Source organism: Rhinoraja longicauda, chromosome 4 (assembly GCF_053455715.1).
Source record: "Rhinoraja longicauda isolate Sanriku21f chromosome 4, sRhiLon1.1, whole genome shotgun sequence".
Lineage (NCBI taxonomy): Eukaryota > Metazoa > Chordata > Chondrichthyes > Rajiformes > Arhynchobatidae > Rhinoraja > Rhinoraja longicauda.
In genome coordinates, this window is record NC_135956.1 from 12,695,509 (window position 1) to 12,717,808 (window position 22,300).

The 22,300-nt window shown below is 45.2% G+C and overlaps 1 protein-coding gene across 2 annotated transcripts in view; it reads left to right on the plus strand.

Moving 5' to 3' along the window:
• Positions 1-3,755: 3,755 nt before the first annotated feature.
• runx1t1 (RUNX1 partner transcriptional co-repressor 1) overlaps positions 3,756-22,300 on the plus strand; it is a 136,350-nt gene continuing 117,805 nt past the window's right edge. The window contains exon 1 of one of the 2 annotated variants that reach the window (XM_078397204.1): positions 3,756-4,913. In XM_078397204.1, the coding sequence (XP_078253330.1) occupies positions 4,886-4,913 (28 nt within the window). In that variant the 5' untranslated portion in view covers positions 3,756-4,885. Of the gene's footprint in view, positions 4,914-11,651; positions 11,898-22,300 lie in introns of those variants that run through there. The other variant, XM_078397206.1, reaches the window with a different exon arrangement.

Below are 22,300 nucleotides of genomic sequence, written 5' to 3' on the forward strand. Positions count from 1 at the left end.
GGGAGACCAGCACGTTTCGGGCCGACCAAAGAGCGTCTTTCACGGAGTTGACAGTCTTGCAGCGGCACTTAGATGTCCGTCTCCGAGTGCGTCCCTGGGAACAGCCCGTAAATCAGAGAGTCCTCTGTTACGGAGCGGCTCGGGAGAAACCGTGACAAGGACAACTGAACGCTGCAAACATTAGTGACACCCATCCCGGCCTTATGACGGAAGGTGAGGGAATAAGCAGCTTAAGATGGCCGCACTAAGGCAGCACCTTGAGGGATACCTGCAGCAATGTCCACAGGCACCATGACCATCGACAACCAGTAACCCTACATCTCTTCCCCTCACCCAATGAAGGGTTGGCTCTGGGACCTTTGAGACAACAGTGCAAACCGAGTAGAACCCACTTTAGCTGCCAATTATGTTCACGACGATATTTAATTTGAAATCAATAATGTCAAAGAAAATAAAACATGACGTACTTTTTGAAAAAAACATAACATAACCTATGTCTCTTTAACTAGGCTCCATAGGCCGAATGTGTAGGGAACTGCAGATGCTGGTTTATACCGGAGATGGACACAAAATGCTGGAGTAACTCAGTGGGTCAGGCTGAGAAAAGGAATGGTTGACGTTTCGGGTCGAGACTGTTTCAAAACCATGTGAATATACAGTAGGGATTGTTTTTAATGTTTTATTTATCATTGTCAGAGTAATTATTTGTTTAATATTCAGATTAATACATTTTTAAATAAGATCTGCAATCTTGAAGTGTTATTTTAGAAAATTCTTTATGGGTGATGAATTTTTACTGATATTCTTACTGACTATATCGACAGGGTGGCACGGTGGCGCAGCGGTAGAGTTAGACAATAGACAATAGGTGCAGGAGGAGGCCATTCGGCCCTTTGAGCCAGCACCGCCATTCAATATGATCATGGCTGATTATTCTCAATCAGTACCCCGTTCCTGCCTTCTCCCCATACCCCCTGACTCCGCTATCCTTAAGAGCTCTATCTAGCTCTCTCTTGAATGCATTCAGAGAATTGGCCTCCACCGCCTTCTGAGCTGCCTCACTGCGCCAGAGGCCCGGGTTCGATCCTGACTACGGGTGCTGTCTGTACGGAGTTTGTACGTTCTCCCCGTGAGCGCGTGGGATTTCTCCGAGAACTTCGATTTCCTCACACACTCAAAAGACGTACAGGTGTGTAGGTTAATTGGCTTGGTATAAATGTAAGATTGTCCCTGGTGTGTGTAGGGTAGTGTTAATATGCGGGGGTCGCTGGTCGGCGCGGACTCGGTGGGCCGAAGGGCCTGTTCCGCGCTATACCTCTAACCTAAACTAAACTAAACTGAAAAGGATAAGATTTGCAAGGATGTACCAGGAGTCCAGGGCCTGATCCAGAGGGAGAGGTGGAGAAGACTTTGACTATCAATAAGATTAAGAAGGATTCTCTGAAAATACGGGAAACTTTCATACGCATGAAGAAAGTCTCCTTGTGGGGTTTGACATTCATTATCTTAGGCAAACCAAGGCAAGGAAGTCATTGCACAATAAACATACGTGAATTGATTATGGAATCAACAGAATTGAATATTGGCAAGGGATTGTGACGTTAATTGGTTCACTAGTCATTAGTCAAATGTCTGCCGCATAGAGTCATGGAGGCTTACAGCGTGGAAACAGGCCCTTCGGCCCAACATCCCCACACCGTCCAACATGTCCATCTACATGAGTAGATCTACACCAATCGTTTTGGGTCGGAACCCTTTTCAGACTGAACAGAGCATGTGTCTGATAACTCAGCGGGCCAGGCTGCACCTCTGGAGAAAAGGAATAGATGATGTTTTGGGTCTTTTGACTGACTGATTAGCACGCAACATAAGCTTTTCACTGTACCTCAGTACACATAATGATTAAACAAAACATATATGAATGCGCTGCAATTATACTTAGGGAGACAGGGCGGGTGTGTAGAGGCTGCAGCGGAGGTTGCATTTGCAAAGACTTGGCATGCCAAAAGAGTCAAGAGTGTTTTATTATATGTTCCTGATAGAACAATGAAATTCTTACTTTCAGCAGCACAACAGAATATGTGAATATGCCACAAGGGGTATTGTACTTGCAGGGCGTTTATCCCACGCCAGTCCGTGGGGATCAGCGGGACAGAGTGTAGATAGAATGTGTGGGAGGGTAAGGGAAGGGAGGGAAGGGTAGGGTATGGAAGGGAAGGGAGGGGAGGAGAGGAGAGGGGAGGGGAGGTGAAGGGAGGAGGGGGAGGGTAAGGGAGGAGAGGGGAGGAGAGGGAGGGGAGGGGATGGAAGGGAAGGGAGGAGAGGGGAGGTGAAGGGAGGAGGAGGGGAGGGGAAGGGAGGAGAGGGGAGGGGAAGGGAGGAGAGGGGAGGGGAAGGGAAGGATAGGGGATGGAGTGGAGGGGAGGTGAAGGGAGGGGAGGTGAAGGGAGGAGAGGGGAGGATAAGGGAGGAGAGGGGAGGGAAGGGAAGGGTAGGGAATGGAAGGGAGTGGAGGGGAGGTGAAGGGAGGAGAGGGGAGGGTAAGGGAGGAGAGGGGGAGGGTAAGGGAGGAGAGGGGAGGGGAAGGGAAGGGTAGGGGATGGAAGAGAGTGGAGGGGAGGTGAAGGGAGGAGAGGTGAAGGGAGGGAAGGGGAAGGGAGGTGAAGGGAGGGGAGGGGAAGGGGGGAGAGGGGAAGGGTAGGGGATGGAAGGGAATGGAGGGGAGGTGAAGGGAGGAGAGGTGAAGGGAGGGGAGGTGAAATTAGAGGAGGGGAAGTGAAGGGAGGGGAGGGTAAGGGGTGGGAAGGGATGGAAGGGAGAGGAGGGGAGGTGAAGGGAGGGGAGGGGAGGGTAAGGGATGAGAGGGGAGGGTAAGGGATGAGAGGGGAGGGTAAGGGAGGAGAGGGGAGGGGAAGGAAGGGAAGGGGAAGGGAGGGAGGGGAGGGGAGGGGATGGAAGGGAAGGGATGGGAGGTGAAGGGAGGAGAGGGGAGGGGGGTGGTGAATCTGTGGAATTCTTTGCCACAGACGGCTGTGGTGGCCCAAGTCAATTAATATTTTTTAAGGCAGAGATAGATTCTTGATCAGTGCGGGTATCAGAGGTTCTGGGGAGAAGGCAGGGGAATGGAGTTAGGAGGGGAAAGATAGATCAGTCATGATTGAATGGCGGAGTAGATTCGATGGGCCGAGTGGCCTAATTCTTATGAACTTATGGAAGGGGAAAAGAAGGGGAGGTGGGGGGGGGGGGGGGGGGGTTAGAGACTGAAACGCCTGGCATTAGATTCCCTTGACGGGCTGGGACGAGTGCAGATACAGCCTAGCTAATAACACACACTCTCTCTCTCCCAGCCCAGCACCCTATCGCTGTTCCAGCTAAACCATTAAACCACAGCCTCCACACTGAATTATCCTCGGTGAAATTCCTCGCATAGCTGAGGTAACTGTGCAAAAAATTTAAAAAATAAAAAAATTAAAAGCATGCATGTAAAAGACACCCATAAAAGACAATTTTCAAGCTTTAAATCGTGCACGTTTTATATTTTGCATGGAAAATTAACGCCCCCCCCCTAAAAAATAAAATCAGAGTGGAAAATGTAGCATGGATGCAGCCGTTGAAGCTGGTTGAATGTTAGGAGAAGCATTTAAAAAGAAACCCTAAAAGACTGGAAATAAGCCAACAGCAGGGAGATTATGGTGCAGAATTGGAGGAGCTGGATTGTGGAAAAAGCCCAGTGTTCATAGCAGAGAAGGCACTGGGAAGGGAAGCAGTCTCTCTCTCTCTCTCTCTCTCTCTCTCTCTCTCTCTCACACTCACTCACTCTCGCTGGAACAGATGGCAGAGAAGGAAAGTGCTCCAGCCCAGCCCGAATGCTGCAAGAGGAAGATGCACAGCAACAACAACAGCAGCAGCAACAACAGCAGCAGCAGTAGGAGGAATAAGAGGGGAGGCAGCGGCTAGTCGCCTCTGAACACCGTGCAGCCGGGCTCAGACACACACACACACACACACACACACACACACACACACAGTGGGATCATCATTCCCCCCTCGGCTCCCAAAGGGAAGGGAGAAGAAAGAGAGGAGGAGGGGAGGGAGCGAGCAGATGACACTCCGCCAGTTCATTGTTTAACATGGCTTTGACCTCCTGACTCGCTTGGCCGCGCAGATATCCATCTCTCTGTGTCTCTCTCTGTCTGCTCTACCTCTTTGCAACTCTCCCTCCCTCCTTCCCTCCCTCCCCGACCCCCCCTCCCCGGCTAAAACCCCACCCACCCAGCACCTGGGGAGCGAGGAACCGGGCTCCAGAGACGAGCTGCTTGTCGTACAGGACTTGTCGCTGCTACTGCTGGCTGCTAACAAGAGTATCTCGTGTGTGTATATGTGTGTATATGTGTGTGTGTGTGTGCACATCCAGGCAGGGCGGGTGCCTGGAGTTGGGCTATTGATCTGACATCGTGGCCACAATCGTGTTGCAGGCATCCAAAGGAAGAACACGTTCACATATATACACATATATACATATATGTGTACAAAACACACACACACACACACATATATATACATATATGTGTACAAGACACACACACACACACACATATATACATATATGTGTACGAAACACACACACACACACACACATATATACATATATGTGTACAAAACACACACACACACACATATATATATATATATATTGAAACAAAAGCAAAGAGATTCAGCCCTCTCGTCTCTGAAGTTGGCAACAGTTCTTCTTCTAGCTGGTGAGATTTGAAGTTTCCAGCCCTTGGTGTCCACTTGGATCTGCTCAGCTGCGGGGAAGAGACTTGTGTGTGTTGATTTCCGCTTGTTTATTTTGTGGGTCGAGCCCTTGGAAGTCCTGTACCGAATGGTTGGAATCTCTGCACCTTACCAACGTGAGTATGTATGATGAGTTCTTTGCCATTTCAAAAAAAAATTGTTTTGTGTGTTCGACTCTCTTTAAAAAGCACCGCCGGCGTCGGTTTTCACTTCCCCGGGGCGTTTCAAGCTGCAAAATAACGAGTGTGGCGTTTCTCTCCCTGTCTTCAGTGGTCTTGCATTTGCCTTGGTCGTTTATTTATTATTTGGGGGGGGGGGGGGGGAGGAGGGGAATCAAATCGTGCAATTCTGACTTAAAGTCATGTCTTTAATCTTTGGTGAAATTGAAGAAAGGCGTTTAAAAACCCTCCCCAGAGAAAACTGCCATTGTGTGCTACACACTAACACTAAATCTTCTGCAGGTGATTCTGTAGATTGTGTGCCGTTGGGGTAATTTGATCTTTCGAGTGCAATCGGTGGGTCTGTTGTCAACCACCGTCCCACTGTCAAAATTAATTGTCTGGTCATTATTTGGGCTTTTGCAACAAATAAAAAATTAGAAATTTCACTTGCAAAATGCTGGCACGCCGTGTGAGGAATCTCAATTGACTTGTTTGATCTCGATGGGATTTGATTATCAACTAATATTTAACTTTCTCGGCGCTGGACCTTTTGTTGGATCGATTCTCAGCGCCTAATCCTGTTAGCCAGGACGCTTTGTTTTGGCGTTTGTAATTATGCAATGTAGTGGTGAGAGAATAGTAGGGGCATTGGGGAAACTGCCTCGCCTGGAGAGCGAGTTGCAGGGCACTTAGTTCTGACCACCCTTTCCTGTCAAATCCTGTTTTCCCCTTTTACCAGAGATGCATTCTAAAATGCAGAGCTTTCAATTCAAAGGCCAATTCATTGCGATCCTTGGTGAGCGCATTAGTGGCGAGCAGCTCAAACTGAAAGAAAGTTGGCATCTGGAGTTTTGCATGTGAAAAACATAAGTTGTCACAATTGTCAGTATCATCTTTTGATCCACTTTGATGATTCCCCCCCCCCACCCTCCCCGTGCAGTTCATTAATGGAGATCTTTTGGTTGTTAAATGGGAGGTTAATATATTGTTTTGAAGCTTCGGATTTCAATTATAAGCCCGGGGTCTTTGTCGTGTGGGAACTTGTCATGTGCTGTGATCAAGATCCTCTTATCACTTAAATAAAAGGTGACTTAGAACATGCAGGTTTGGGGAGGCTAGTTCTCATGATCATTGCCACAGGATGGAAATGGATTAGAACCTGAGGTTTATGTTTTGGCAGCCTGTGAACAAAATAATGAGAATATTATTCTTAATGGACATTAGATTTGCCATGCTGCATAATGGAAATTATATTAAAAATCATGGTACTTTATTTGCCACATGTACCGAGGTACAGTGAAATTTATTTCTGTGTACAGTTCAGTACAAGTATCACTATACATAAGCACTAGATACATCTTAGATAAGCATTATAAGGTATTCAAGAAAGAGTTAGATTTAGCTCTTAGGGCTAACGGAATCAAGGGGGTATGGGGAGAAAGCAGGAACGGGGTACTGATTTTGGATGATCAGCCATGATCATATTGAATGGCGGTGCTGGCTCGAAGGGCCGAATGGTCTACTCCTGCACCCTATTTTCTATGTTTCTATGTCTATTATCTAATAGTGGTGGGAAATACATTTTTTGAAATTCTGCACTTGTTTTCCATTTTCAATGTTTATTTTGCCTAATTAATGTTTTCCACTAATTGGCTCAATTAGTTCAAATTCAAAAATGCATTTTGTATGAAAGAAGTTTTTTATTTTGTAGCTTTTTATTTTGTAGCTTTTTATTTTGGGATAATGATATTACTGGAACACATTTTGTATTGAAATCCATTTATCAGCCCATCGAACCTTTCCCACCTGTCGCATCCGAAAACATTTCAATGAAGTTTGTTTCTGTTTCTTCGGATCAGTAGCTCATTGCTGGTCACAGAGACAGGAAAATACTGCAGAACTAATTTTTTTTTAAATGGTTTGCTTTTGCACTATTTTTAAAGAATGTGTGTCGTTTTTAAGAGGCCTCCTTTATTGTTGCTATTATTCCAAATGTTTGAATAAATTTCTTTCTCCAGAGATGCATATCTCAAATAATAAATTTTCACTCAATTGTCCAATTTTTTAAAAAAAATGTAAAAATGGGACCCAAATTTTAAAATACCTGCAGTGGTCATTCACTTTGTGTAGGAAGGAACTGTGGATGTAGGTTTGCACTGAAGATAGACACAACATTTTGGAGTAACTAAGTGGGTCAGGCAGCATCTCTGGAGAAAAGGAATAGGTGATGTTTTGGGTCAAGACCCTTCTTCAGACTGAGCTGAATATTGACTTCTCTAACTTCATAACCCTTTCCTTCTTCAGACTGGGAACTAAGGGAGGAGGGAAACTGGAGGTACATGTCATTTACTAATTTTTTTTAAAGTGAAAAATATCACAGCAAAATTTGGCTTTAGACTTGCAGCTTACAGAAAATCTATGAAATAAGTCGGACTTTATGAAACAAACCTCCACAGAAATTATTGGGTGGGGATCTTCATTTAAATGTTTTTTCATCATTTTTTGGGAGCTGAGAGCATTTATTTTTCTTGCACGACTTTTTTTTACAGCAATTGACGTGGTTTCGACTGCTTGCATCGCTAAACGTGTTGGCCGACACTGAGCAGATTTTCGATGTTTATAAATACTGCAAGTTATGAGGCTGTTAGACGACACAAAGAAGCTGGAGTAACTCAGCAGGACAGGCAGTATCTCTGGAGGGAAGGAATGGGTGACGTTTCGGGCCGAGACCCTTCTTCAGAGATGCTGCCTGTCCCGCTGAGTTACTCCAGCTTCTTGTGTCTATCTTTGGGTTTAAACCAGCATGTGCAGTTCCTTCCTACACATGTTATGGAGCTGTGCAGGATACAGTAATAGAATGTGGATGTTGAAGGAGAAGGAACAGCAACCCCTAGTGAGGAGCTCGTGCTGGAAGTCTGACTTCTGCAAGACAAAGCAAAATTACATTTCATCCAGAGTTACATTTATGGAAATACTATTTGACTTGTATCACTTTAAAAAAAAATCAAGTCTGTTCAACAATCCTTCAATCTGCAGAGCAGTCCCATTGTGCATTACTTTGTGTAATCCAATGAAGTTCCGTATAAGCAGAGGAATCGAGTCATAGAGTGATACAGTGTGGAAACAGGCCCTTCGGCCCAACTCACCCACACCAGCCAACATGTCCCAGCTACCCTAGTCCCACTTGCCTGCACCTGGTCCATATCCCTCCAAACCTGTCCTATCTATGTACCTGTCCAACTGTTTCTTAAAAGTTGGGATAGTCCCCTGCCTCAACTACCTCCTCTGGCAGCTTGTTCCATACCACCCTTTGTGTGAAAAAGCTACTACTCAGATTCTTATTAAATCTTTTCCCCTTCACCTTAAATGTGTAATGTTAAATACAAATGTTTTGTTTAAACTCTAATGGTAATAATGGTTCTAAATTTTAACAAATTTATTTTTTATGCCCCACTGAAATGGGGATAAGGTTGGATTATTACTAAGGACTGAAGTACACATCAACAATGAGTTTAATATTGCCATCCCAAACTTTTATATACAAAGTTAGAGGGAGAGGTTGAGTAGGCTGGGACTCTAATCCTTGGAGCGCAGGAGGAGTGATCTTATAGAGGTGTACAAAATCATGAGAGGATTAGATCGGGGTAGACGCACAGTGTCTCTTGCCCAGAGTAGGTGAATCGAGGACCAGAGGACATAGGTTTAAGGTGAAGGGGAAAAGATTTAATAGGAATCTAAGCAGTCACCTTTTCACTCAAAGTGTGGTGGGTGTATGGAACAAGCTGCCAGATGAGGTAGATGAGGCAGGGTCTATCCCAACTTTTAAGAAACAGTTAGACGGGTACATGGATAGGACAGGTTTGGAGGGATATAGACCAAACGCGAGCAGATGGGACTAGTGTAGCGGGGACATGTTGGTCGGTATGGGCAAGTTGGGCCGAAGGGCCTGTTTCCACACTGTATCACTATGACTCAAAAAGACACAAAACGCTGGAGTAACTCAGCGGTTAGGTAGCATCTCTACAAAAAAGGAATAGGTGACATTTCGGGTCGAGATCCTTCTTCAGATTGGGTCTGACTTGAGTCTGAAGAAAGGTCTCGACCTGAAACCTCACCTACTCCTTTTCTCTCTAGAGATTGTGTCTGACCCGCTGAGTAACTCCAACTTTTTGTGGTCTATCTTCGGTTTAAACCAGCCAATGCAGTTTCTTCCTACACATTTATTTTATATACGTCTTACCAACAATAGATGGGTTTGGTATGAGTATGGGAGTTATTTAATTGGAGAGACATCAGTTCAATTTATTTCTGGGCAATTGTTTAAGCTAAGTGTTGAATGGGGTCATATTTACATGGTGATCAAACAGAACAAGGCCACTGGCTAGCTTCAGTAGCTAGCTGTGAGTATGGAGGCCTTACCCCTGTCAATACACACCTATTATACATTAGGGCCAAAGAAATGAAATACTGTATAACCAGCCAATGTCAGCAATTAACTCTTCTAGAAAATGAACGTTTGTGACTTGCTTGCTTTTTAGGAATTTAAAAGAAACACTCCGGCTATATAATAATTACTGTGAGATAGACACAAAAAGCTGGAGTAACTCAACTGGTCAGGCAGCATCTCCAGAGAAAAGAAGGCTGTGGAGGCCATCAATGGATATTTTTACGGCAGAGATAGATAGATTTGTGATTGGTACGGGTGTTAAGGGTCATGGGGAGAAGGCAAGAGAATGGGGTGAAGAGGGAAAGATAGATCAGCCATGATTGAAAGTAGACTCGATGGGCCGAGTTCTGCTCCTATCACTTTTGAACTTATGAAAAGGAATCGGTGATGTTTCGGGCCGAGACCCTTCTTCAGACTACTTATTATCATGAATAACATACGAGTCACCCCTGCTTTTATGTCTTAAACCAGCAACTGCAATTCCTTCCAACACTAATTGGTCTGTTGAGAAATTATTCTAACAGTCCTTGAGTCATCCAGTGTGGAAACAGGCCCTTCAGCCCAACTTGCCCACACCGGCCAATATGCCCAGCAGTACTAGTCCCACCTGCCTGATTTTGGCACATATCCCTTTAAACCTGTCCTACAAATGTACCTGTCTAAATGTTTCTAAATCCTGACTCAACTACCTCCTCGATTCACACACCCACCACACTTTGCATCAAAAAGTTACCCCTCAGGAAGGTTCCTACAAAATCTCCCCCCCCCCCCCCCCCTCACATTAAACCTATGGTCTTTGGTTCTCAATTCCCCAACTTAAGTCACTTCTTTAACTTAAATATTATTTAAGTTTGCCATGTCCATAGAATTATAAACAAGGCTTTCATGCTATAGGATTAGTTGAGGGTTTTGCAACAGAGCCTATTTTATCTGCCATATTTAGTTTAGTGTCACGTGTACTGAGGTACAGTGAAAAGCTTTTGTTGCGTGCTCACCTGTCAGTGGAAAGACTGTACATGATTACAATCGATTCATTCAAAGTGTACAGATGTATGCCAAAGGGAATAACGTGAATAACCTTTAGTGTAAGATAAGGCCAGTAAAGTCTGATCAAAGATAGTCTGGAGTTCTCCAATGAGGTAGACCGTAGATGCTGGAGTAACTCAGCGGGACAGGCAGCATCTCTGGACAGAAGGAATAGGTGACGTATCGGATTGAGACCCTTCAGATAGTAATTCAGGACTGCTCTCGTTGTTGATAGGATGGTTCAGTTGCCTGATAAGAGCTGGGAAAGAATCTGGAGGTGTGCGTTTTCACACTTCTCTACCTCTCGCCCGATGGGAGAGGAGAGGGGAGAGAGTAGGGAGTGACCGGAGTGCGGCTTGTCCTAGATTATGCTGCTGGCCTTGCCGAGGCTGCGCACGTTGATAGCAATGTTATAGAGTCATAGAGTGATACAGTGTGAAAACAGGCCCTTCGGCCCAACTCGCCCACACCGGCCAACAATGTCCCAGGTACACTAGTCCCACCTGCCTGCACTCGGTCCATATCCCTCCAAACCTGTCCTATCCATGTACCTGTCCAACTGTTTCTTAAGCCTTGGGATAGTCCCTGCCTCAACTACCTCCTCTGGCAGCTTGTTCCATACACCCACCACCACCCTCTGTGTGAAAAAGTTACCCCTCGGATTCCAATTAAATCTTTTCCCCTTCACCTTGAACCTGTGTCCTCTGGTCCTCGATTCCCCTTCTCTGGGCAAGGGACTCTGTGCATCTACCCGATCTATTTCTCTCATGATGTTGTACACCTCTATAAGATCTCCCCTCATCCTCCTGCGCTCCATGGAATAGAGACCCAGCCTACTCAACCTCTCCCTATAGCTCACACCCATGTCACTGCCTCTCCCGTCCGCTCTTTACTCCCCTTTATTACAGTTCCACTCGTTCCACTGTCATCGCGGCACTCTGACAATCCGAGCAGCTTTGCAGCAGGTGACAGGTGCCCTGCCAGGCTGCAGTTGGCTGCGAGTCCATTTTCTCTAATCCTCTGTCCGTGTTTTCCCTTTGAGTTGCCAATTAACTTCTTACACACCCTGTGTTTATTCTCCTGGATCCATCTGGGCCGTGCTGATATTGTAATCACTCTAATGCACATTGCCTTCCCCTCACACACAATGTGCCATCGCGAGCAGCCTTTTATTTCAGATAAGCCGAGGAAGTGTGTTTAATGAATACAAACCCGGTTGTGCTGGTGTGCACTCTGCCAGAAGGTAATCTCTGTGAATAGGTGCTTTCAGTGTTTGGAGGAGATGCATAAATCGATAAGGCTGGGAGTGAAGATGTAACCTGTTATCTGCTGCTCCTCTTGCTGGCAGTGAATTTACATTTAAAGATTAACAGCGAAGAAAAGCTGCCTTTTGACAAGGTTAGGTATCATTCCTGGTCTTGACAGTATCTGACATCACCTAAACCGTTTCTGCAGGACTTCTAAAGGTGAGATTACTAGAGTCGTTATCTTTAATTGGGTTCAGCATTCCATCTTGGGACTGCTTTCTGCAGTGCAAAAGTAAGTACTGAGAGATGATAATGGAGAACAAAGCATTATTTATTGATGTGGCTTTATGACCATTAGAATACTAAAGAATATGGTCAGGATAATGACTTGATTTGCTATTTCATTATGTGTAAATTGTCTGAAAATAGTCTGGCCTCTCACAGAAAAATAACCCAATAAAGCTCTTGAAATGAAGAGGCAGAAAGCCTTTGTCTTTTTTTTGTTGATGGGATACATTTGATAGCACTCTCTCTCTCTCTCTCTCTCTCTCTCTCTCTCTCTCTCTCTCTCTCTCTCTCTCTCTCTCTCTCTCGCTCTCATTCTCTCTCTCATTCTCTCTCTCGTGTTACGTGGCTGAAGAGACTGTTGTGGGCTCGTTGAAATGTAGGCTGTGTTGCTCAAATAGCCAGCAACACACGTAGAGATTCAGCGACAGAACAAGAAAGAATCTGAATTGAAGATTTTGTTTGGTTTTTTTTTTTTTTGCACGCTGCAAGTATTTTTGTTTCGGGGGGAACGATTGTGACGAGTCGATAGGTTGACACAATAGAACCCATTATTTACTCGTGAGCATATTGGAATTTTGCGTGCGTAGCTGGCCCAGTGTGTGGCCAGATATTTTAGGATGTGACTGATTACTGTACACAAGTATCACTGTGGTTGACCTTTATGTACTTACACAACCCAATTGATGTTTGTCAGATCTTCCTAGGGGGCTATTATTTAAACAAGGTATCACGTTACCTCGGATGCAAATAAATGGCCTTGTAACAATTTAAAGCTTCTTTAATTAATCCGTACATTTTACCATCCAGTAAACTACATTTAAAGCCCAGCCTAATCTCGGACCATCTGAAGGACCCGGCTGCCAATTGTGGGCATGTGGATGGCTTTTAAGAATACAGTGTTATTTTCACCCAAATTGTCCAGCTTCTGTTTGATCGGCAGGTGCCGCTGAGATGAAACGGTGCACAAATTATTTCAAGGGGAAAACGTGTCGATTGAAAATGAATGTGATAAAAGAAAGAGCAATCCATTTTCTGTTTTCAATTTGGGCATAGTTTGAAGAGGTATTCTGCTAAACTGCCACATCTGTTCCATTTTGGATATTTTAACGCCAGCCCCCTATAAATAAAGTGCTTTTTATTGGTCAAAATAGCTGGATTTTACAACAACAACAAAATGTATTGGGGCAAAAATATTTCCTGCCCAACCTTGGTAGTAATTGACATTTTCTTAGCAATTATTGGTAATTAGGGGAGAAGTTCTGAAAGTGGTGGAAGCACTTTTTTGATTGAGACTCGACGGAATATAACGCTGCAGTTTGTCAGAAATGTTGCATTTAACTTCGAAAATCAAAGCTGCAAGCGAGCACGTGGATTATCTGTGTCCCTTGTTTGCGTTTTAAAGTGGCGTTTCCATGTTCATGCTTTTTGAAATGGATTCCACCCTTGATTTATTGGAAGCTCACGCGGCACATGTGCCTTGTGACATTCACCTCGTGTGTCTGTAAACAATTTTATTGAATTTCACGACCTTAGTGCAAACAACACAAAGAAATAAAAATACATCTGACTCCAAAATCTAATTTCCCCCACAGGTATTAAAGGGCACTTCTTCCTCCTGTAAATAAAACAAAATAAAGTTTTAATTTGCACCTTTTAAATGACATGTACATTTTGTAATATCACACAATTTCCCAGTTTAATTTTTAAAATAGGCCAATTCAGCATCTTTAGGGCTCTTAGGGCCAACGGAATCAAGGGATATGGGGAGAAAGCAGGAACGGGGTACTGATTTTGGATGATCAGCCATGATCATATTGAATGGCGGTGCTGGTTTGAAGGGCTGAATGGCCTACTCCTGCACCTATTTTTCTATGTTTACATCCCAACACGTATTTTTAACTAGGAACACAAAACAATTTATTTGATTTGGAAGTGGCATTTAATTTTTAAAATAGTCAAATTCAGTATCTTTATACCCCAACACATTGAAACACGTATATTTTTAATTAGGAACACAGAGCAGTTTATTTGATTTCGAAGTGGCATTTGTGAAGTTTTTATGCTGCAAAATGATCAGAGGTGGGTGATAAAATGGTAACAAGGCGAAACGTTATTTTAGGTGAAGAAATGTCCGAAACGTCCTGTAAAATAACCAAACTCTGTTGAGTAACCTAGGCCACAGCTAACAGCGACCTATTTCCTTTATCATCGCTCCCTTTTTGCATATCTTTCATTCATTTGTTCTATATTGTCAGACTATCAGAGGTTATGGGGAGAGGGCAGGTTGAATGGAGTTAGGAGGGAGAGATAGATCAGCAGAATGGCGGAGTAGACTAGATGGGCCGAATGGCCTAATTATGCTCCTCTCACATGATCTTCTGATCTATATCTCTCTGCACCACCGTCTGCATCCCTCGTTTCCCTTTCCCCCGACTCTCAGTCCGAAGAAGGGTTTCGACCCGAAAAGCGTCACCTATTCCTTTTTCTCCAGCGATGCTGCCTGACCCGCTGAGTTACTCCATCTCTTTGTGTCCATCTCCCATTGAATGCTGGTGCACTTGCTCACGTGCAGGCATCTCGGTTTGCGGTAGAGTTCACTAATTGCCTCAGCAGTGCATGTTATCAAATAAAAATCCACAATCCCGACCACAGCAATGAACCGTACAGGTATTGTTGAAACACATTCGGTAGAAACTGTTCTGAAAGGTGGAGGTGGGGAGTGGTGGGGGGGTGGGGGGAAGGCAGGTTTGGTGAGATTCATAAGTGCAAAGCAATGTGAAACGCACAAAATATATGATTTTTTTTTTTTTGCATTTAATTGTTGTAGAGTTGCCTGGAGGCCTTTAAAAAAAAATAAAACTTGGTTTGCTACATTGCCTTCATGCTCAGATGCTCTACAGATGAAATCAGAAAATCATGTTTGCAGCTGGGCAATTACAATGGTGCCCAAGATCTGTGACTATAGAGCATGAACACAGATGCCTTCAAAGTTATATTTTCTTGCATGTGGAGGTTACTGGCATGAAACAGATGCCTTCATTTTTTTTTTTTTTTTTTTTTTTTTTTTTTTTGAAAACTCAGCCTGTGGATATAATTGGTTCTCTCTTCCACATCCTCTGGGGAGAGTCTCTCACAGATGAAATCGGATGAGAAAAAAATTTGCACAAAGCAACCGTATTCATGGTTTAAGCGCTGTGCATCGCAGACAGTCAATGAGTGGATTCCTTCATATTTATGGAATCGAAAAAAAATAACAATGTCTACATTTTTTTTTTTTTCCAAATTTTATTACTGTAATAAAAAATCAATTTGGCCAGTACTGTAGCTAATATGTATATGCATCTGAACTAAATTATATATACAATGGCGTGGATGATTTAAAAATCCCTCTTTTCTGGCAAAGCCAGGCTTTTTCGAAACAAGTACATTTTAGCATATGGTTGGAATCAATCAAGAAATATCTTGTGCGTGCAGCTGATAACATTACCATCTGCCATAAAGAGTCCTCAGTTGGCATATTTTTTTTAACATAATGTCAGTAACACAGGAATCATTTTATTTAAAAAAACAACAACCACAGCTCCCGTCCGTTATAGAGAAAAGGAGAGACTTGGGCTTGAATCTCTGGGAAACATATGGTCCTCCTCAGTTCACAAGCCAGTACGAAAACTGACGCTGTCGTACTTTGCAATGGCAACGCTTTAATTTGTTCCCATTTTCAGACAAACATTCGGTTATTTTTACAGTTTATATTTACAAAAAGAAAACAAAAAATCTTTGGGTTGGTTTCTACAAGTTGGGCATTTTGATGGACCTGTTTGGTCACTGGGTCACATTTGTTGGTGAGGCATTTGGTGTTGGTGATTAATTCCTTTCGGTTACGATACGTTGGCAGGCGAGCAGTTTATGCTGTGTTTGATTTGTGGAGGTGTTTTTCCCACTTGGAGGAGTTTGGCGATCTGTTGTGTTCCTTGTGCTCCGGTCCATCTCATGTTCATGGTGGGGTCAAAAAAACACAAAGTGTTCACTTTAGTTCATTGTCACGTGTACCGAGGTACAGTGAAAAGCTTTCGCTGCGTGCTATCCAGCCAGCAGAAAGACCATGCAGGGTGCAACAGTGGTGCAACAGTAGAGTTGCTTAAAACAGCGCCAGAGACCCGGGTTCGATCCTGACTACGGGTGCTGTCTGTACGGAGTTTGCACGTTCTCCCCGTGACCGCGTGGGTTTGCTCCGAGATCTTCGGTTTCTTTCCACACTCCAAAGATGTACAGGTTTGAAGGTTAATTGGCTTGGTATCAATATAAATTGTCCCTAGTGTGTGTAGAATAGTGTTTGTGTGCGGGGATCGCTGGTCGGCACGGACTCGGTGGGCCGAAGGGCCTGTTTCCGTGCTGTATCTCTAAACTAAACTAAACATGATTACAATCGAGCCATTCACAGTGTACATATACATGATAAGGAAGAACGTTTAGTGCAAGGTAAAGCCAGTAAAGTCCGATCAAAGGTAGTGCGTGGGTCCCCAATGAGGTAGATTGTAGTTCAGCACTGTTATGGTGGGATGGTTCAGTTGCCTGATAACAGCTGGGAAGAAATTGTCCCAGTGCTGGAGAAACTCAGTAGGCCAGGCAGCATCCAGAGATGCTGAGTTACTCCAGCACTTTGAGTTTTGTTTTTGTAAACCAGCATCTGCAGTGTCTAGAATGTCATAGAGGGATGAATATCAGAGAACAGACAGGAATTTATGATCATATTTATCAGAAATTGTAACTACAAATTGGTCATTTATTGTCTCTTGTTTACATATCTGTTGTGCTGCTGCAAGTAAGAATGTAATTGATCCATTTCAGGACGTAAGACAATAAAATACTCTTGATTCTTGACTTGAACGTTTTCTGATGTTACCGTGAGATACAGTATAATGTAGGCTTCATTTTGTACAGAAAATATTTCACTGCAAGTAGTACCTCATGTAGGTAGGGTCTCGATTAGTAAGAGCATCAAAGATTACGGAGAGTAAACAGGAGAATGGGGTTCAGAGGGAAAAATAGATCACCCATGATCGAATGGTGGAGCAGACTCGATGGGCCACATGGCCTAATTCTGCTCTGATGTCTTATGGTCTTATGGCCATTGAAAACATGGACCTATTAGCTTGTTAGCCCATGTTCATAAGTTCTAGGAGAAAAATATGGCCATTCGGCCCATCAAGTCTACTCTGCCATTCAATCATGGCTGAACTATCTCAACCCCATTCTCCTGTCTTCTCCCTGACACCCGTACTAATCGAAAATTAAAAACCCAGTGGCCTTGACATCTACCATCATGACGTGCTTTGAGAGGCTTGTTATGGAACGCATTAAATCCAGTCTACCAATAGACAATAGACAATAGGTGCAGGAGATGGCCATTCGGCCCTTCGAGCCAGCACCGCCATTCAATGTGATCATGGCTGATCATTCTCAATCAGTACCCCGTTCCTGCCTTCTCCCCATACCCCCTGACTCCGCTATCCTTAAGAGCTCTATCCCGCTCTCTCTTGAATGCATTCAGAGAATTGGCCTCCACTGCCCTCTGAGGCCCTCGACCCGCTGCAGTTCACCTACCGCCACAACAGGTCTACGGCTGATGCTATCCCCCTAGCTGCACTCATCCCTGGAACACCTGGATAAGGGAGACGCCTACATCAGGCTTTTATTCATAAACTACAGCTCGGCTTTCTGTGCCATTATCCCATCCAAGCTCACCACTAGACTCGTGGAACTTGGAGTCAGCACTCACCTCTGTAACTGGATCCTCACCTTCCTGACCAACAGACCGCAATCAGTGAGGATAGGGGACAAATCATCCTCTACGACAATCCTCAACACTGGTGCTCCGCAAGGATGTGTTCTTGGCCCCCTTCTCCACTCCTTGTACACCCACGACTGTGCCGCCAAATACATAGAAACATAGAAAATAAGTGCCGGAGTAGGCCATTCGGCAATTCGAGCCAGCACCACCATTCAATATGATCATGGCTGATCATCCAAAATCAATACCTCGTTCCTGCTTTCTACCCATATCCTTGATTCCGTTAGCCCTAAGAGCTATATCTAACTCTCTCTTGAATACTTCCCGTGAATTGGCCTTTACTGCCTTCTGTGGCAGAGAATTCCACAGATTCACAACTCTCTGGGTGAGAACGTTTTTCTTCATCTCAGTCCTAAATGGCCTGCCCCTTATTATTAAACTGTGACCTCCCTGGTTCTGGACTCCCCCAACATGGGGAACATTTTTCCTGCATCGAGCCTGTCCAACCCCTTAAGAAATTTATGTTTCTATAAGATCCCCTCTTATCCTAAATTCCAGTGAATATAGGCCCAGTCGCTCCATGCTTTCCAAATCCAATTACAAATTACAAATACAAATCCAACTCAATTTACAAGCGACACTACCATTACGGGCCGGATTTTAAACAATGATGAGACGGAGTACAGAAAGGAGATTGCGAACCTCATAACCTGGTGCCAAGCCAACCACCGTTCCAAGGCAAAGAAGATTGTGATCGACTTCAGGAAGTGAAGCTGTACACATACCTTGGTCTGAAGAAGGGTCTCGACCCGAAACGTCACCCGTTCCTTCTCTCCTGAGATGCTGCCTGACCTGCTGAGTTACTCCAGCATTTTGTGAATAAATACCTTCGATTTGTACCAGCATCTGCAGTTATTTTCCTACATACTGTGGTATACATTCATGGTGCCGATGGTTGAAAGCTTCAAGTTCCTTGGAGAAAAAACACCAGCAATTTGTCCTGGACTGTCCATATCGAAGCAATGGCCAAGAAAGCACATAAACGACTCTACTTCCTTAGAAGGCTTGGGAGGTTCGGTATGTCCCCGACAACTCGCACCAACGTCCACAGAGAGCATTTCATCAGGATGCATCACAGCATAGTTTGGGAACAGCTTCATCCAAGACCACGAGAAATTGCAGAGAATTGTGGACGCAGCCCAGACCATCGCACACACCAACCTCCCTCCCATTGTGTAAGAAGGAACTGCAGATGCAGGTTGAAACCAAAGATAGACACAAAAAGCTGGAGTAACTCAGCGGGACAGGCAGCACCTCTGGAGAGAGGGAATGGGTGACGTTTCGGGCCTGAAGAAGGGTCTCGACCCGAAACGTCATCCATTCCTTCTCTCCAGAGATGCTGCCTGTCCCGCTGAGCTACTCCAGTTTTTCGTGTCTATCTCCCTTCCATTGACTCGATCTGCACCTCACGCTGCCTCAGCAAGGCCAGCAGCATAATCAAGGACGAGTCTCGCTCCGGTCACGGCCTCTTCTCCCCTCTCCCATCAGGCAAGAGGTACAGAAGTGTGAAAACAGACACCTCCAGATTCGGGTACAGTTTCTTCCCAGCTGTTAGCAGGCAACGGAACCATCCTATCACCAACTGGAGAGCGGTCATGGCCTATCATTTACCTCATTGGAGACCCTCGGACTATCTTTATCTTGGACTGAACGTTATTCCCTTTATCCTGTAACTGTGCACTATGGACTACAAGATGGCGATAGTAACGTGGCAACTCTTTGTGTACAGCCTCAGAAGAAGTCTAGAAGTGGAGAAACAATGCTGGTTTACAAAGAAGGATGCCAAGTGCTGGAGTAACTCAACAGGTCAGGCAGCATCTCTGGAGAACATGGATAGGTGACGTTTCAGGTCGGGACCCTTCTTCAGACTGATGGTTGGTGGGGGAGAGGAGAGAAAGCCGGAAGAGAGGAGGGGCAGAACAAACGCGGCAGGTAATAGGTAGCAAGGTTTGTCTGTGCAAGCCTGTATTCACCTATTACCTGCCAGGCTTTGTCCTGCTCTCCTCTCTTCCAGCTTTCAAACCCCCCTCCCCCCACACTCAATCTGAAGAAGGGTTCCAACCCAAAACGTCAGCTATCCACGTTCTCCAGCGATGCTGCCTGACCCGCTGAGTTACTCCAGCGTTTTGTGTCCTTCTCAGAAGAAGTCTACTATTTATACTCTACAATCATTGCACTCTTGTACTTATGTTTGATTGTGCTGACGTATAGCATGACTTTACTGGATTGCATGCAAAACAAAGAGTTTCACCGTGTGTAGTTTTTTTTTACAATGAAGTAGTATTGAGTATTGACAAACGAGGAGCAAGTTGGACCGAGATCGCCAGTGAGATATCAATTTGAAGGTCTACATTTGGGCCTGCTAACATCACTTACACAAAACCTCTTCCAGCCTCAAACTTCATGACTTCAAACTTCAACCCATCACCACTGAAGCTTTATGCACCCTGTATATCAGAGCCACTTCTGATCATTGTGGCATTCACATATTTGGCATTCACATGTAGAGATACAGCGTGGAAACAGAACCTTCAGCCCACCTGGTCCGGGCCAACCAGCGATCCCCACACACTAGCACGATCCTACAGGGTGGGAACAATTTACAATCTTTACCAACCCAATTAGCCTACAAACCTGTATCTCTTTGGAGTGCGGGAAGAAACCAGAGCGCCCGGAGAAAACCCACGCAGGTCACAGGGAGAGCACACAAACTCCGTACAGACAGCACCCATAGTCAGGATTGAACCCGGGTCTCTGGCGCTGTGAGGCAGCAACTCTACCGCTGCGCCACCGTGCCGCCCTTAATATTGAGTGGCCGAGGATTTGATTGAGGACGACCAGAAGGGGTGGTAGGGGAAATGGCAACCCTCACAAAAGGTAGGTGTGTTACTGCACAAAGGTGGGTGGGCGAGGAGGGGGAACATCGCGTCCAAGGAAGGCGATGCCTGGAGGTCTTGCAGCAGCCTGGGGCCTGCCCAGGATCGGGCACCACTCATAAGAATCAGAGCGCGGGCTGGACTTGGAAAATGACGCCAAAACATGGTGCCTCTTACTAGCGGGCTCGGTAGAATGTTTCTGCACACTTGCTAATCGAGGATATGCTTTGGTATGGGAATACCATACTGGAGTGCATGTAAGAAAAGAATTTCAATATGCATTTGCGCATGTGACAGAAAAAGCACCATTGAACCATTGAACCATTTGCCTTTCCCCTCGTGTGCAGGGCAGCCTGATGTGCAGAAACAAGGAACTGCAGATGCCAGTTTACAAAAGAAGACAGAGTGCTGGAGTAGCTCAGCGGGTCAGGCAGCATCTCTGGAGAACATGGATGGGCGACCTTTCAGGTCGTGACCCTTCTTCAGACTGAAGAAGGACCTCGACCCAAGGCGTTGCTTGTCCATGTTCTCCCGTGGTGCGAACCGATTCGCTGTCTTCTCCAGACTAGTAGGCAGATAGATGTTTGTGGCAGCTAGTGAAAGATTTTCTTTCATATCTGCTTTTCTTCCAGTGATCACCCGCTGCAGGCAGTGCCAGCGACCCGGGTTCAATCCTGATCTCGGGTGGAGTTTGCACTTTCTACCTGTGGCCCCGTGGGTTTCCTCCGGGTGCTCCGGTTTGCACCTACGTCCCAAAGACATGCGGCTTGGTAGGGTGATTGGCCCTCTGTAAAATTGCTTCTAGTGTACAGGGAATTGATGAGTGAGTGGGATAACATGGAACTAGTGTGAACAGATAATCGATGGTCGGCATGGACTCAGTGGGCCGAAGGTCCGGTTTCCATGCTGTATCTCTAACTAAGCTGAAACTAAAACTGCGCCGCGGTGGCGCAGCGGTAGAGTTGCTGCCTTACAGCGCTTGCAGCGCCGGAGACCCGGGTCCGATCCCGACTACGGGTGCCGTCTGTACGGAGTTTCTCCCCGTGACCTGCGTGGGTTTTCTCCCAGATCTTCGGTTTCCTCCCACACTCCAAAGGCGTACAGGTATGAAGGAGAATTGGCTTGGTGTAATGTGTAAATTGTCCCGAGAGTGTGTAGGATAGTGTTAATGTGCGGGGATCGCTGGTCGGTGCGGACTTGGTGGGCCGAAGGGCCTGTTTCCGCGCTGTATCTTTAACTAAACTAAAGCTATAATATACAGCAACTGGGAGCTTGAAGAGCTGCTTCTATTGGGACTAGGCAGGTCGTTTAATGCGACAGGATTCTGTTTTCAAGACACCGTGGAGATCTTTTCAACATTTTTAGCAAATCTCATTATTTTTCTTGCCAAAGTTCTCGTTGGCAAAAGTACGCTGTTTAGAGCACCAATAAATAGCAGAACCTAATTATTATCACAGCTGTTTTTGACTGAAGGAAGAACATAGTTTGGGAGTGTACAAAACTCCCTCTTCATCTTCCAAATAGTAGTTATAGAGTCATACAGCGTGGAAACGGGCCCTTCGGCCCAACTTGCCCACACCGACCAACATGCCCCATCTACACTAATC